Below are 16,532 nucleotides of genomic sequence, written 5' to 3' on the forward strand. Positions count from 1 at the left end.
GGAAATTGTGTTGCCATGGAAACAGTATATTATGGCAAAAATTTTGCCGTTTAAAATACTTTTATCAGTTTTCTACCAATTCTCAAGAAAGTTGGCTCACACATTGGTTTTGAGGTAAAGATGTGCAAGACACATATTTCCATGTGTCGGAAATTGTGTTGCCATGGTAACGGTATATTATGGCAAAAACTATGTATAAATCTTGCTGTTCCAACTACTTCCTCAGTTTTTAACCAATTCTCATGAAATTTGGCACATACATTAATGTTGAGGTGAAGATGTCCAAGATATATTTTTGTCTGTATCAGAAATCGTGTTGCCATGGTAACAACATATCAAATAAAGAAAATAAGGTGAGAATTTGGTAGTTCGAACTCCCATCTTTTTTCAGCCAATGCTCATAAAATTTGGCACACACATTAGTCTTAAGTTGAAGATGTGCAAGACATATTTTTGTATGTATGAGAAATCATGTTGCCATGGTAACAACATATTACATAATGAAATTAGGTGAAAATCTGAACTCCTTCATTAGTTTTCAACTAATTCTTATAAAAGTTGGCTCACACATTGGTTTTGAGGTATAGATCTGCAAGACATATATTTGTGTGTGTTGGAAACTGTGTTGCCATGGTGACAGCATATTAAATCAATAAATGTGTAAACACATCTAATGGATTGAACTGCTTCTTCATTTTATGACATAGGCCTACATGTATGCTCATGAAATTTAGAACACGAGGTTTTGACTTGAGGTAAAATAATCTGCAAGGCACATTTTCTCATTCATCAAAATATGTGTTTGTACGGTAACTACACAAACCAAAATAAGATTAAGACAATGCTAACTGTTGTTTGGCTACACAGAGAACAACATGTAGCTGTAGGCTTAGTACTAGTTTTAAGGGGGTTGCTAGACCTCTAACTTTAGATCTCGAACTACAGTCCCACTACAGTCCCTAGCTTTAGATCTAGGTCTAGATCCTTTAGATCTAGTAATAGAAATAATCCAACGTTAGATCTCCAGCCTAATTTATTTTAAGGCCTAACGTTAGATGATTAGATCTACTGTAGACTAGCCTCGAGACTAGCCAACATTTACTTTTTTATTTATTTAGAATCTACATTGAGCATGTTGAGAGTCTACAAATCTCTAGATCTAGACCTATTACATGTATTACATTGATATAGATCTAGTTCTAGGTCTAGATAGGGTTTAACTTTTAGTCTAAGTTATTTAGTCTAGATCTAGGCCAGCGTTAGAGATTCTAGATCATACAGTAGACTAGATCAGCCAGTTAGGGCTAGGCTAGAAATCTAGAATGAATATATAGCACAGACTAACGTTAGGCCTAGGCCTAGATCTAAATTCTTACATAAATCTAGGCCAGGCCTAGTCTAGTCAAGACTTAACCCAGGGAGCTCCCTGGGTTAGTCAAGACTGAGCTGTTGGTCTAGGTTTGGGCCTGTTTTCTAGTCCTGGATCTGGAAACCTAAACGAGTCCCCAAAAATGTTTAAATAAAAAACTCTTCAAAGAAACAGATATGGACCTAAAACAGGAGTAGAGAGATGTCTTGGACTAATTCTAAATTTAGCCAGGCCCAGTTACTTGGCAAGCAATGCAGCGATAATCAGATCTAACACTGTACTGTCTGTAGACAGGAATAACCGTTGTTTCTGGGGATTTATTTTAAAAATTCTGACATTTTACTGTCATATAACATTGCCTTAGTGAGAGAGGCCAACGTAGAGTGTCATAATTCAGCGGAACAACCAATACAGAGACTGTTCAAAGCTTTTTGTCTAAGACAAATCAGATCCATTCCACTAGATCTAGCCTATGCCTAAGGTTACTTTAGAATAGTACTATAATCTATCCCTGTCCCTAAGCTAAGCCAGCCTAAGTCATGAATGCTGTTCTAGGCCTAGACCAATATTTATCTTCAGTCTTGGTTGCTCCACTAACTCACTAGACTATGTTTTGCTTCAGGAAAGTAAAAAAAAAATCAAATAGGCCTAGGCCTAACTTAGTTAGTAAAAACTATGTTCAATTCTCCTCCAAACAATTGGGCCTAGGCCAGATCTAACTATAGGCCTATTTAGACCCAAGACTACTCTCAAAAGTTATAAAAAAATTCCCTTACTTAAAGTTAGAATAAAGACGTCGACCTCTTAGCTTATTGTTTTAGATCTAGGACTAGGGTCTAGACTCTAGTCTAGAGTGGTTGAGGGGAATCTATTCAATTTAGATTTTGACAAACATGAAAATAAATAAATGGGACTGATACTCAAAAAACTGTGCAGGTCACTCGGTTTGGGGTTGAAATGTTTTAGTAATTAACAAAAATAAATATAATTGAAATGAAAATTTCTTACCATATATTGGTGATGAATGCTTTTCTTTCACTACAATAGTTGTTATTAGTTTCCATAATATCAATTTTTTAAAGAAAAAACGACTTTAGTGCCATTTTTTCAACTTTGTTGCAATCACCCCTGCAGCAGTAATTTACCAAAAAGGTGCTAGTCTTGGTTAAAAGAGGGTTATTATTTTCAAAAAGAATTTAAAACCCGGGTTTAACCCAGGTTTAGTTAAACCCGGCTATCAGAATACCAAAATAATTAAACTACACTTGGACCAGAGGTGAGGTTTAGAGGAGGTTTAATTAAACTAGGGTTAACTTTAGACTAGGGTTAAATTAAACCTGCTATCAGAATACGGGCCCATGTGTTTAAACAAATAAATTTCACAAATTGACCTTTGACCTACATATTCCAAAATCCATTCAAATCGTCTTCCTAATGATGGTACATGTTAAACATCAAGTTTTTACATCCATACCTCAAGCTGTTTAGGTGATATTGCTTTGACAAGAAAATAACCTGAATTTTACATACAAGGACCACATATGAAGTTCACACCTTACGCAGTCTTGAATAAATTAAGTTTATGAGCAAGTTTGGATAATCCATGTGGAGTTAGAAGTTTCCAATACATTCTGTAAATCACTGTAATAGGGAAACATTGAGTAAGCAACTCTATCAACGTCCGTCAGCATTCAATCAATCTCGGGATATTCAGTATATTTCAAAATCTGGTGAGAAAACTCTGCATAGATTACCTGATCCTCATCAAAGAGCCAAGGATACTTCAGTCGGTCATCAGTGATCCTTGGCCGAGGGACAGAATTTATGATCCATGCCCTTCTGTCTGCCAGTGTCTTCTGCATGCAGAACTCAACTCTCTTGAAGTCTGGCTGCCTTTTTTTCAGTGCTCATCCACTCTATGTGCCTTGCAACAGTGTCAGATTTGGAAAGAATAAAAAATTATACTTAAAAAAAGAAAAAACAAAGAATAAAAAATTATACTTAAAAAAGAAAAAACAAATAGATTTAGAATCCTCATTCATTTAGTTTCTGTCAAATCACTTTTCATCCGAGTCCTTAATAGATATTTACAGCAAATTTTAATATAATAGCAAGTTTTATGCAACGATACGCCAGTCTTGTTGCCAAAGACAAGAACAGAAAAGCTCCACTTGGTCACACTTTGCGACTATCTGTCACAAACACACTGTACCAGTTAACATTTGGTGAAAGACCATAGCAGAACCATATACATGCGAATTAGACTAAAAAATTAACTTTAGGTAAAATCTAACAGAGAAATGCATTACAAAATGTCACAACAATGTAGCCACTGTAAGATTCCTGCATCAATAGTGATACTCAAACATTAGTAAGTTATAATGCAAGAAATATTCTCATATTTTATGCATTTACTCACATTTACTTAATTCATCAACTCTTAAGGTGCCCCATACACGTTTAAAGCGTTTTTACTGGCCAAGTTCTAATCCTCTTTAATAATCCTTCTGGTTGAGTCTCATATATAACTATGTCATGTGAAAAAGAGAAATGCCTTTAAGTTTGGCCATTATCAAGTAAAATATTTATCTAGAAGGATGAATCAATTGCCAAAGAAATTAAATGGCATGCACTTGGGCAAGACTATGGCACATTGAGAGTTAATTGGGGTTTCTGTTTGGTACCAGATACTTACTCTCCACCATTCACCAGTTGCTGTGCACCGAGGACCACAGGTAGTTTGTAATTTTTACTCTCAATGGCCCTGTCACAAGTTCGTCCTCTTCCATGTCTGCAAAATCGTAGAATTTGTCTTGCCATGTCTGCAGGAAAAATATCTTCTTCTTTCACTCCAAATGTTGTGCACACCACCCTAAGCAGCTCCTGTTTTGAGGTCTCCTCTGACTTGTTGGTTACCAACACCCTTCTTTGATTTTGGCCATATATCAATAAAAATTTGTACCTGGAATGAAAAGTAATTGATTTTCTTACTAAACCTGAATTTTGAATAAATAATGTATGCAAAGAGCTTTCAGGATAAATGTGTGTAATCAAAAGATATTGCATGTACATGGACACAAATATTCAGTTTTTGCCTCGATGCAAGAGGCAAACAAGACATATTCCAATGTTTGTCTGGGTTTGGTGATACATATTCCATTAATTTATCTTTTTTTCTAGTATTAGTTTCCTGTCTTCGAATATTAGTAAAATTGAAGGGATAGTCCAGGCTGGAAATATTTATATCTCAATAAATAGAAGAAAATTTACAGAGCAAAATGCTAAAAATTTAATCAAAATCGAATAACAAATAAAGTTTTTGAATTTCAAATGATATTATTCCGGTGAAACAGTTCTAGGCATGTCTTTATGAATATTCATTAGGTTGGCTGGTGATGTCATATCCCCACTTGTTCTTTTGTGTTTTATTATGTGAAATTTGGTTTAATAAAAAAAATTGCTACCAAGAACTAAAACAATTGGATTGACAACTGATTAAGTGGACTATTTATTTATTGCCTCAACTTATTTCATCATAATGGAGACACATAATTTACACATGTATGAAAAAATTAAACATTTACGATGTCATGTAATGACATAAGAAAAAATTGAAATGTGACATCATCAGCCCACCTATTGAATATTCATGATGATGTGCATATTCCAAAAAATATTGATAAACTTTGAAAATCAATAACTTTGTTATTTGATATCCAAGTTTGATGAAATTTTCAGCATTTTACTCTGTGAATTTTACTCCATTTATATACTTTTAGATATAAATATTTTCAGCCTGGACCATCCCTTTAACTTCCCGCTACCAGGAAAGAAAATTGTATTGTAGTCTATTAAAAATTTTGATTTGAAATTAAGATACAGTACTATTACGACACAACGGTCCAGCGATGGTATTTCCATTTTTCATCACATGAAAATTCATTCATTTCATAATAACCAACCATACTTAAAATTCATACAAATTTCAGACAATTCCACTATTAGTGACACATATGGAACAACACTTCCTAAATTAATAACTTAACCCATTTGTGACGAAATTCCACATTACGTGGTTTGGCCTCGGATTTTTCATGAATAGTTGTAGGGCCTATATATGAAAATACCAAGGAGACTCGAAAGTAAACACTAGAACTATTGGCATTACTTTTCTTTTGGTAACAATCATCGCCGCTATGGCTAGGAAAATGTGCATATCTTTCAGTTAATTGTGTACAACTGTGTAGATCTACTATCGTAATGTGCATGCATGCTGTAGAAATCGTCGAAACAAGGAGCCAGCCACGTTCCCACAACCACACTCTGAACTTACCACAAAAAAAAACAGATTTTCACATGGAAAAACATATACAGACATATGAATTGTACTCCCGCTTAAAAATAAAGGATTTATTAAAACATACTACTTTGCAGCTAGCTGATCCATTGATCAAGTATTACTAATTAAATGAGGACTAATTAACCCGCAGTAGCAGTCTGTAGCCTAGGCCTAGAGACTAGACCCATCAAAAAAAAAGAATACAGATCAGTGGACTGAATGCTGTTGCCGTTCAAAAGTATAACATTAATTAGGACCACCGACACCGTACTCTAACCGTTAACGTAAACTTTAAAAAGTTAAAGTATAGGCCTAGATCTAGATCTAGACCCTAGTCGATAGTCTAACGTTAATTAAGCCAGTAGGAGATCTAGTACAAAATTTTTCTTCATACTCGATGGCAGCCAACAATTTTTTTTTTCAGGTAGGCCAAGCGCTAGCCTAAGTTAGGCCTAGGCTAGGGCCGGGACTAGGCTATGAGTATGAGTACGACGTGTTCCACCATAATAATAAATCTAGTCCAAAGGCAAAGTCCAAGGCAAGCCCAAGCCTATAATATATAGCCATAAATAACTTTTAGGCCCTACATGTAGCCAGCCCCAATGCCTGGCTTCAACTTCAAGTTGAAGTCAGAATACATTTCTAGACCCATGCAACACTCCTAATCAAAATAAATGCAGCAACATTACAGACTAAGGCAAACTCTTGAAATAATCCACTGCACTGACAGTGACACTGCCTGCTGCAGAGTGCAGTACCGTACGGTTCTACTCGGCCTTGGTACGGTACGCGCACAATCCGCCGAGTGTTCAATTTCCGAGTCATGCAAGGCCAAGGAGGTGCCAGGAGTGGACTAATTCACGAGAATGCCCAACAGATTACTGATTAGATAAGCTTACTTACCGTTAACTATCTCCTGACAGTTCCATAATTTGTCTGTTCTCCTATAGTTTCAGTTAAAAAATTAGTTGAATGCAGTTAATTGCCTGAATTTCATGAACTTGAAGCTTAGCTAGCCCTTGGCCTTCGAAGCGCAGCATTAAGCTGATTGTATCTATTCTGCACGCACGGCGCGGCGTACGTGTGTACGTGTGTGTGCATTTGTCTATGGTGTGTATAGCATACATGTGCGGGTTGTGAGTTACACATGTGGTACTCGGTGGTACTACTAGTACATCGACGCGCATAAAAAAGGGCGCGAAAATGAGCGGGAGGGGTGGGGGGGGGGGGGCAGGCGGGGAATGCGCGAAATTCGTGTTGAACACAATTATAAAGTAGACAGGTTCAAAATGACAAATGATATATATATACGTATAGACAGACAATGTTTATGACTGGGCAGACATATTTTGAAATTATACAAAAAGATAATATAGTTCTATTAAAAAAAAAAAAAAACACCAGCGGCCACCCCCGGCCCGACTACCTTCAAGATCAACAACAACGGCCCTGCTTAGTTAGTAATTCAGGTCGCAGGCCTTTATAATTTTAGTCATGCCTTTGGATGGCCGAAAGTTAGTTAGTCAGAAACCACAAATGGTGTTAGTAAAGCCTGTCTTTTTACGAAATACGAGTAATGAAAAACCTTCGTTAGTCCACAGCTGAGTTAGTCGTGACAAGCTTTATAGGCCCAGACTAACAAAGTTAGTACCTTGGTAAAACGGGAATTTAATCATGCTTTTTGTAACCAATGTTTTTACACTTTCATTAAACCACGGTTAAAACCATGGTTATATAACAATCATTTTCAAACTATCATAAAACCATGGTTAAAATCATGGTGTATAACCGTCGTTTTCAACCTTGGTAAAACGCAAATTTAACCATGGTTTTGTAACCACTGTTTTTACACTTTCATTAAACCACGGTTAAAACCATGGTTATATAACCATCATTTTCAAACTATCTTAAAACCATGGTTAAAATCATGGTTTATAACCGTCGTTTTCAACCTTGCTAAGACGAATGTTTAACCATGGTTTTGTAACCACTGTTTTGACACTTTCATTAAACCACGGTTAAAACCATGGTTATATAACCATAATTTTCAAACTATCATAAAACCATGGTTAAAATCATGGTGTATAACCGTCGTTTTCAACCATGGTGAAACGGAAATTTAACCATGGTATTGTAACCACTGTTTTTACACTTTCATAAAACCACGGTTAAAACCATGGTTATATAACCATAATTTTCAAACTATTATAAAACCATGGTTAAAATCATGGTGTATAACCATCGTTTTCAACCATGGTAAAACGGAAATTTAACCATGGTATTGTAACCACTGTTTTTACACTTTCATTGAACCACGGATAAAACCATGGTTATATAACAATCATTTTCAAACTATCATAAAACAATGGTTAAAATCATGGTGTATCACCATCGTTTTCAACCATGGTAAAACGGAAATTTAACCATGGTATTGTAACCACTGTTTTTACACTTTCATTAAACCACGGTTAAAATCATGGCTATATAACAATCATTTTCAAACTATCATAAAACCATGGTTAAAATCATGGTGTATAACCGTCGTTTTCAACCTTGGTAAAACGCAAATTTAACCATGGTTTTGTAACCACTGTTTTTACACTTTCATTAAACCACGGTTAAAACCATGGTTATATAATCATCGTTTTCAAACTATCTTAAAACCATGGTTAAAATTTTGGTTTATAACCGTTGTTTTCAACCTTGCTAAGACGAATGTTTAACCATGGTCTTGTAACCAATGTTTTTACACTTTCTGGTTTATGGTTTATGAAGAACAAAAAATTCAATCTGTAAAGAACAAACAATTGAACCGGAAATTAGACTATTTTGTCTAGATTAAATCACACTTTGAATAGTACTTTCTCAAAATAAATGATGAACCTGAATAAAACATCAAACCATGTCTCTATGTGTGATTATTGACTTTTGACAGCTCTATCTTAACTTGCAAAAGGACCATAAAATTATCAGTAGTAATCATAATTATCTTCATGAAATATCTGCATTATTTTCCTAGCAAATATTCAAGAAAAAGCTACATCAGTAATCCTTTTGGTGTTTGCACTGGAAAATAAATCTCCAGGAAAATACAATAAATTCAACTTGAATTTAAGTATAAATATTTCACTTGACAAATTGTAAATCCTACTCAAAACAACTCTTTAAAAGTTTGCTTAAATTCCTTTGACTAGCCACATTAAATTGCTTTGGTCTAGTTTGATTCATAATACACAGTTATTTTATCAATCTGAAATGCTTCTATAATATCTCTGTCAATAATATTCCATAGATATATAAGCTTTCATAAACCCTGGACATTACTACTCATTGCTTTATATAAACAATGCAAATTTAGTGCTAACTTCAGTTTTGGTTTCATGTCCCAAATCTACGTAGCTTACATATCCAAAGAAACTAATGTGATTTCTAAAATAATTATCATCAAAATAATTTCTCCTCAACTCAATTATTTCTTTCCGTTCTCCTTTTCCTTGACAAGTATAAAACAATGAATTTTATACCTTTTTTTCATACAAGACATGTCGCATTCTGTTATCTATACGGCGACCTCACAGTATGCAAAATTTATGCAAATGAACATTTAACCACGTGAAGGTTTTCTTCATTTTCAATTTTACATTTTAGATAATTGGCTCAGAAAACCTTTTAAAACAATATTTAAGCACACTTACTTCTTTGGCAGGAACTACGAACTTTGTTTTACATAATACTTGTTGGACAAGCTTCATCCTAGACGGAATCTGCTACTTTGGAGAAATTTCAAGCATTCGGTCGAAACTTGTTGCTCGATGTTTTATGACATGTTTCGAAGCTGAAATTTTAGGCTGAAACCGATTTTTACCTATAAACATATATTATGGTATCTGCAACAAATAAATAGTTTCGATCATCGAAACATCCTCCCGCCCCTCCGGAAGAGGAGACCTTTTGAAAACTTGAAATTTCTCAAACAAATATATCATATGACATGCAAATGAATAAATACATGTATAACATATCAATAATTTTCAACGAATTCAGCTGAAATGAACGTTCAGTCTCAAAGTCTTTAATTTAGTCAATATAACCTTCTGTTGGGTAGATAACCGCTAGTTTTGTAATGGGTCTACGATACTCTCCGGAAACAGTTTTTAGCTTCACATTTCGAACTTTACCATCAGGTCCCGGATAAACCTGAATGATTCTTGCTATAGTCCACTTTCCACGAATTGCATTGCTCTCTGCAGTCATTACGACGTCACCAACTCTAACGTTCCTTCGATCCGTGTTCCACTTTCTACATGGTACTAGAAGTGGTAGGACGTTTTGAGACCACTGCTTCCAAAATGAATCCACTATTTGCTGGACAAATTCTACGCGATCGCGAGGATTCTTTGTTTGCTTAAATGGACCCTGGGGAACATTTCTAGAAGACCTACCTAACAACATATCATTTGGACACAAATAATTTCCATCATCTGGGTCATTGCATTTCCGTCCTATCGGTCTCTCATTCATAAGATTAGCTACTTCAAGAAAGCATGTATACAACTCAAATGGTGTGAGCACTTGCTCACCAATTGCTTTTTTGATTGATATTTTGGCACTTTTAACAAGAGATTCAGCGCACCCATTTTGGTGGGGTGCATTAGGGGTGATGAACTTCCACTGTATCCCCTTATCTGCACAGAAATCTTTGAGCTCATCTTCACTCCATCCCGATATCATCTCGCGAAGTTCGCGTTGAGCTCCCACAAATTGAGTTCCATTGTCGCTAAGGATCTGAGCTGGTCGTCCCCTCACTGCTAAGAATCTCCTTAGGACTTGGAGAAATTCCATTGTTGAACAATCTGTTGCGATTTCCAGATGAACGGCACGCGTATTTAGACATGTAAAGATTACACCATAATGTTTGGCCCTCTTATTACGACCAACCTTTACTTGAAAGGGGCCAAAATAGTCACAGGAGGTGTAATGAAATGGTGGAGTGTGAGGTGCGACACGACTACTGGGTAAATCAGCCATCTTCTGGGTCTCACGCTTACATTCTGTTGACCTGCATTTAACACAGCGATGCTTGACGGTTTTCGCCAAACGATGTCCTTGTAAGATCCAAAACTTGCGTCTCGCCTTGGCGGTTGTCGTCTCAATACCTGGGTGTCCAATCTCATGAATGTGACGTGTGAAAAGAAGAGCTATGTGATGGGAACCTGGGAGCAGAGCTGGATGTTTAGATTCATATGATGTTACTAAGTTCTCAACTCTTCCTCCTACTCTGATTACTCCTTCGTTGTCAACGAAAGGGGTAAGGGTTCTGAACTCTCCTCTCTCAAATCTGCTTTTCAGACCCCTTTGCGCTTCCTTTGTCCAATATAGCTCAGCTTTCTTCAACTCTGCTGGGGCTAACGTCACATCAGCATCTGGCATGGATTCTTTCTTGAGCTTTGACTTAAGAATCCGCACAAATCTGAAAACGTAGGCAGTCACTCTTACTAACTTTCGCCAACTTGAGAAACGTTCAGATTCGATGGGGGCAACTGACACGTTGACAACTAATACCTTCTGATTCGTCTTTCGTCTCTCTAGATTCTCAAGACTCTGATCAATATTCACCTTGTCTACTGGCCACTCTGTTTCGTCAACATGCAGGAATCTAGGACCGCACTTCCATTCATTCATAAGGTCGTTTACTGCAATTCCTCTTGACACTTTGTCTGCTGGGTTATCTTCACCAGGTATATGTTTCCAGCTTGAGGGATCAGTGAGAGTCTGAATCTCCCCTATTCTGCTTGACACAAAAGGCTTATATATCCTGGCCGAAGACTTGATCCACTGTAGAGTTATCATGCTGTCGGTGAAGAGCATCACTTTCTCAACCTCTAATCTCATCTCTTCAGTGATCGACTTGTACAGTCTGGCAGCTAATACGGCGGCTTGTAGCTCCAATCTGGGTATTGTCAATGTCTTTAATGGTGCTACCTTTGACTTGGATGCAACAAAGCGAGTCTCGAACTTGCCATCTCCGGTTTGCCACCTTAGATATGCACATGCACCGTATGCATTTTCTGATGCATCAGAGAAAATGCACAACACTGGTTTACCTTGAGCTTCAGGAGGTGTTAGACATCTTTCGAGAGATACTTCATTCAATCCTTTCATTTCCTCGAACAGAAGCCTCCAGTCCGCATCTTCCTTTTCAGTAAGAGGGTCGTCCCAGTTGTAGCCTCTTTGCCACAATTTCTGCATCCCTATCTTGGCTCTAACAATCACTGGGGCAGCAAATCCTATGGGATCAAATATGTGGGCGATTTGACAGAGGATTTTCCTCTTAGTTAATCTTTCTTGACACTCTCCATCTATTCTTGAATTCAGTACACTGTCTCTAAGCTTTACTTTGTATGAGAAGGTGTCATTTTCTCTGTCCCAAACTACTCCTAGGACCTTCTCCTCAGCTATGTCATCTAGTAATTTCATCTTTCCTTGGGTGAGGTCTCCCACATCAGATTCATTGGAAATCCACCCTTTAACTTTGAAGCCTCCGTCATTTAACACTTCATCTATCTCTGCACTTAGTTTCCTGGCTTCATCTACAGTCTGTACAGAGTCGCAAATGTCATCCATATACACATTCCTTTTCAAAACAGAAGCAGCATGAGGATGTGTACACTCTCCTTGTTCTGCTGTAAGCTTCAGAGCAGTCTGGGCGATTGCTGGTGCTGGTTTGTCACCGAAAGTGACAACCTTCATCATGTAGACATCAGGTTCTCTGTTCCCATCCAGGTCTCTCCATAAGAACCTATGGACATGTTGATCTATCTCTGGGATTGACACACGATGGTACATCTTAGAGATATCCCCACATAAGGCCACTTCATTTTCCCTGAATCTCAGGAGCACTCCGACCAAACTGTTCAAGAGATCAGGACCTTTCATCCAGTATTCATTTAACCGATGACCTTGGTAAGATGCAGAAGAATTAAAAACAATTCTGATAGGGGTGCTCTTTTTTTCTGGTCTTACAATAGCATGATGTGATATGTAATGAACTGGTCCTTCATACTTCTCGATGTCTGCTGCTGTGAGTTTCTTAGCAAACCCCATTTCTTCCAGTTCATGGATTTGCTTGTTGTAAGCTTCTGCGTGCTCTGGGTTTCTAGAAAGTCTTTTTTCAGTTGACTCAAGGATTTTCACTGCTTGACTCTTATTATCTGGGAGTTCATTAGGATCCCTTTGCCATGGATAACCTATTTCCCACTGCTTTCCTTTCTTCTGTGAAGAAGCTCTGATGATCTCTTCCTCTTTCTGTTCATCAAGGGTTAACTTAGTCTCTTGGCACTGACAACTTACACCTTGAGATTCCATTCGCCAAAATTCTGACAAATCTGGACTCTGAACTGCTACGTGAAGGACATTGACACACATGGTTCGCTTCTCTGTGGCACCAAAGATTACCCATCCTAATGGAGTTTTTCTTGCTATGCAGTTACCTCTCTTCTTTAGTTTACCACCTACTATGTATCTTGGATGATCTATTCCAATCAAGATCTCCACTGGTCCATTATCTCTGTTCAGGTTAGGGATATCAAATTGATCTTTGAGGTCTTTCAGACTAACAGCTTCTTCCTCTGTTATTGAAGGTACGCCGACAACTTCAATAATCTGGTGTTTCTTGGTTGTGTTTGCTTCTCTAATCGGCACTCTATATCTGAAAGTCTCTAACTCTTCTTCATCTTCGCCAAGCTTCTTTATTGTGATGCTCGTTTTGGTGCCTTTCAACTGGAGTCTCTCGGCGAGTGAATTTTTTATCAAACTAACTTGTGAGCCGCTATCTAACAGGACATTTGCTCTGGTATCACTGTCAATGTCTATGGATAAGATTGGCAGCAACGATGCTCCAACTGTAGTCGCAACGTTAATGTCATTTTTACTGCTCTCATTTTCCATCTGTTGACTCGCTTCAAAGTGCAACAAAGGATGGTGATAGTAAGTGCACCCGTGCTCTGAACATTTCTGCCTTCTCCTACAGTTTGCCATGTAGTGGTTTTTCCCTGCTTTCTTTAGGCAGCTAAAGCAGCATCTATTTTCCTTGAAGAACTTCAGTCTTTCTGGGGCAGCCATGGAGATTATACGCTTACACTGATCTACCCAGTGCTCATCAGTCTTGCAATGCCAGCAGCGATGTTGTCTCTGAGCTCTGTCTCGTGGCTGCTCTGCATGGTATCTATCACTATGGTCTGGTTTGCTCTTTTCTTTGTATGACAAATGATGAACATTTGCAGACTTTCCTTCACTTTGCATCTGTGATCTCAATGGTGCTGAAGCTCTCATCCTAGCTTTCATTTCCAGGTTCAGCCATGTCAACAAAGTTTCAAAGCTTGCAGCTTGCTTCTCTGATTCTTGGTATCTAAACCAATTCTTCCTATCAACTGCGCACAATTTTCTCTCTATGGTTGCTAACATGTGACTGTTGTCCATGTCACCCTTCTTTCCAACTAGCTTAAGGATGTTATAGCTTCTTCTCACAAGGTTGACAAACTCACAAAATTTGTTGTCTTCGTTCTCTTTCAGTGGTTTGAATTTGCTCAGGTCATTGATTATTGTATCAGCAACAATTCTAGCATCTCCATACATGGAATCTAATAGATCCCAGGCAGCATCATAATCCTGACCTATGCCTTGGATTAAGTCGTGTGCACGGCCAACGAGACAGCTTCTCAGGATTGTCATTGCATCACGTTTTCCATAACGCGAATCAACCATGTGAACGAAGTCTGATCTGAATATCTCATAGTCCCGAACATCTCCAGCAAACTTGGGTAACTTCGGCTTCTCCACCTTAAAACTGCATCTAGCATCTGACATACCTGGAGAAGTGTCTCGGTTTTGCAGTGGAGGGGGATACAAGATTGCCGATTCTGGAGGTATAGGAGACCCTCCCTGCATTGGCGGCATCTCTGACTGTGGTAGTACTTGTTCTGTTGGCGTCTTGACTCCTGAGCTGGTTTGAGAACAGTAATCTGTAACCTCTATCTGCAATTTCAGGAATTCTTTCTGGCAATCACCCATCCACTGTTCCTCTATCTCAAACTCAGCATCATCATCAATAGTCATAGTAAAGTTCTCATGGGTTTCTTGTAGGTCTCCATATGCTTGCTCAAACTTGCTATATATATGCAGACTGAATTTCTGGCACTTCTCTGCTATTATTAAGCAAAATCTGAAGACCGTTACTGTGTCTGGTGAGCCTGGCTTTCGCTCCCCTTCTCTTGAGTTTCAGCGACTTCTTGTCCTCCGCCATCGTAGTAACAACTCAGCGAAGTTCCACCAGAAATTGAATATGGTTTATGGTTTATGAAGAACAAAAAATTCAATCTGTAAAGAACAAACAATTGAACCGGAAATTAGACTATTTTGTCTAGATTAAATCACACTTTGAATAGTACTTTCTCAAAATAAATGATGAACCTGAATAAAACATCAAACCATGTCTCTATGTGTGATTATTGACTTTTGACAGCTCTATCTTAACTTGCAAAAGGACCATAAAATTATCAGTAGTAATCATAATTATCTTCATGAAATATCTGCATTATTTTCCTAGCAAATATTCAAGAAAAAGCTACATCAGTAATCCTTTTGGTGTTTGCACTGGAAAATAAATCTCCAGGAAAATACAATAAATTCAACTTGAATTTAAGTATAAATATTTCACTTGACAAATTGTAAATCCTACTCAAAACAACTCTTTAAAAGTTTGCTTAAATTCCTTTGACTAGCCACATTAAATTGCTTTGGTCTAGTTTGATTCATAATACACAGTTATTTTATCAATCTGAAATGCTTCTATAATATCTCTGTCAATAATATTCCATAGATATATAAGCTTTCATAAACCCTGGACATTACTACTCATTGCTTTATATAAACAATGCAAATTTAGTGCTAACTTCAGTTTTGGTTTCATGTCCCAAATCTACGTAGCTTACATATCCAAAGAAACTAATGTGATTTCTAAAATAATTATCATCAAAATAATTTCTCCTCAACTCAATTATTTCTTTCCGTTCTCCTTTTCCTTGACAAGTATAAAACAATGAATTTTATACCTTTTTTTCATACAAGACATGTCGCATTCTGTTATCTATACGGCGACCTCACAGTATGCAAAATTTATGCAAATGAACATTTAACCACGTGAAGGTTTTCTTCATTTTCAATTTTACATTTTAGATAATTGGCTCAGAAAACCTTTTAAAACAATATTTAAGCACACTTACTTCTTTGGCAGGAACTACGAACTTTGTTTTACATAATACTTGTTGGACAAGCTTCATCCTAGACGGAATCTGCTACTTTGGAGAAATTTCAAGCATTCGGTCGAAACTTGTTGCTCGATGTTTTATGACATGTTTCGAAGCTGAAATTTTAGGCTGAAACCGATTTTTACCTATAAACATATATTATGGTATCTGCAACAAATAAATAGTTTCGATCATCGAAACACTTTCATTAAACCACGGTTAAAATATGGTTATATATAACAATCATTTTCAAACTATCATAAAACCATGGTTAAAATCATGGTGTATAACCGTCGTTTTCAACCTTGGTAAAACGGAAATTTAACCATGATTTTGTAACCACCGTTTTTACACTTTCATTAAACCACGGTTAAAACCATAATTATATAACCATCATTTTCAAACTATCATAAAACCATGGTTAAAATCATGGGTGTATAACCGTCGTTTTCAACCATGGTAAAACGGAAATTTAACCATGGTATTGTAACTTTTACACTTTCATTAAACCACGGTTAAA

General features: G+C 37.1%; 1 protein-coding gene and 1 long non-coding RNA gene across 2 annotated transcripts; both read right to left on the reverse strand.

Moving 5' to 3' along the window:
* On the reverse strand, window positions 1-6,772 carry LOC135153695 (uncharacterized). The gene is made up of 3 exons (XR_010293205.1): window positions 6,612-6,772; window positions 4,065-4,331; window positions 1-3,293 (listed from the first exon to the last, which is right to left on the reverse strand). It is a non-coding gene; the product is annotated as an uncharacterized LOC135153695 (long non-coding RNA).
* Window positions 6,773-7,363: 591 nt separating this feature from the next.
* Window positions 7,364-16,130, reverse strand: LOC129255793 (uncharacterized). The gene is made up of 2 exons (XM_054894121.2): window positions 15,989-16,130; window positions 7,364-15,083 (listed from the first exon to the last, which is right to left on the reverse strand). The coding sequence occupies exon 2, from the start codon at window positions 14,820-14,822 to the stop codon at window positions 9,786-9,788; it is 5,037 nt and encodes a 1,678-aa protein (XP_054750096.2). The 5' UTR covers window positions 14,823-15,083; window positions 15,989-16,130; the 3' UTR covers window positions 7,364-9,785.
* Window positions 16,131-16,532: the final 402 nt, after the last annotated feature.

This window comes from Lytechinus pictus, chromosome 3 (genome assembly GCF_037042905.1).
Source record: "Lytechinus pictus isolate F3 Inbred chromosome 3, Lp3.0, whole genome shotgun sequence".
In the NCBI taxonomy this organism is placed as follows: Eukaryota; Metazoa; Echinodermata; class Echinoidea; order Temnopleuroida; family Toxopneustidae; genus Lytechinus; species Lytechinus pictus.

Coding starts and splice junctions, on each gene's coding strand:
- LOC129255793 (XM_054894121.2), bottom strand. CDS start 14,822: ATGACTATTGATGATGATGCTGAGTTTGAGATAGAGGAACAGTGGATG.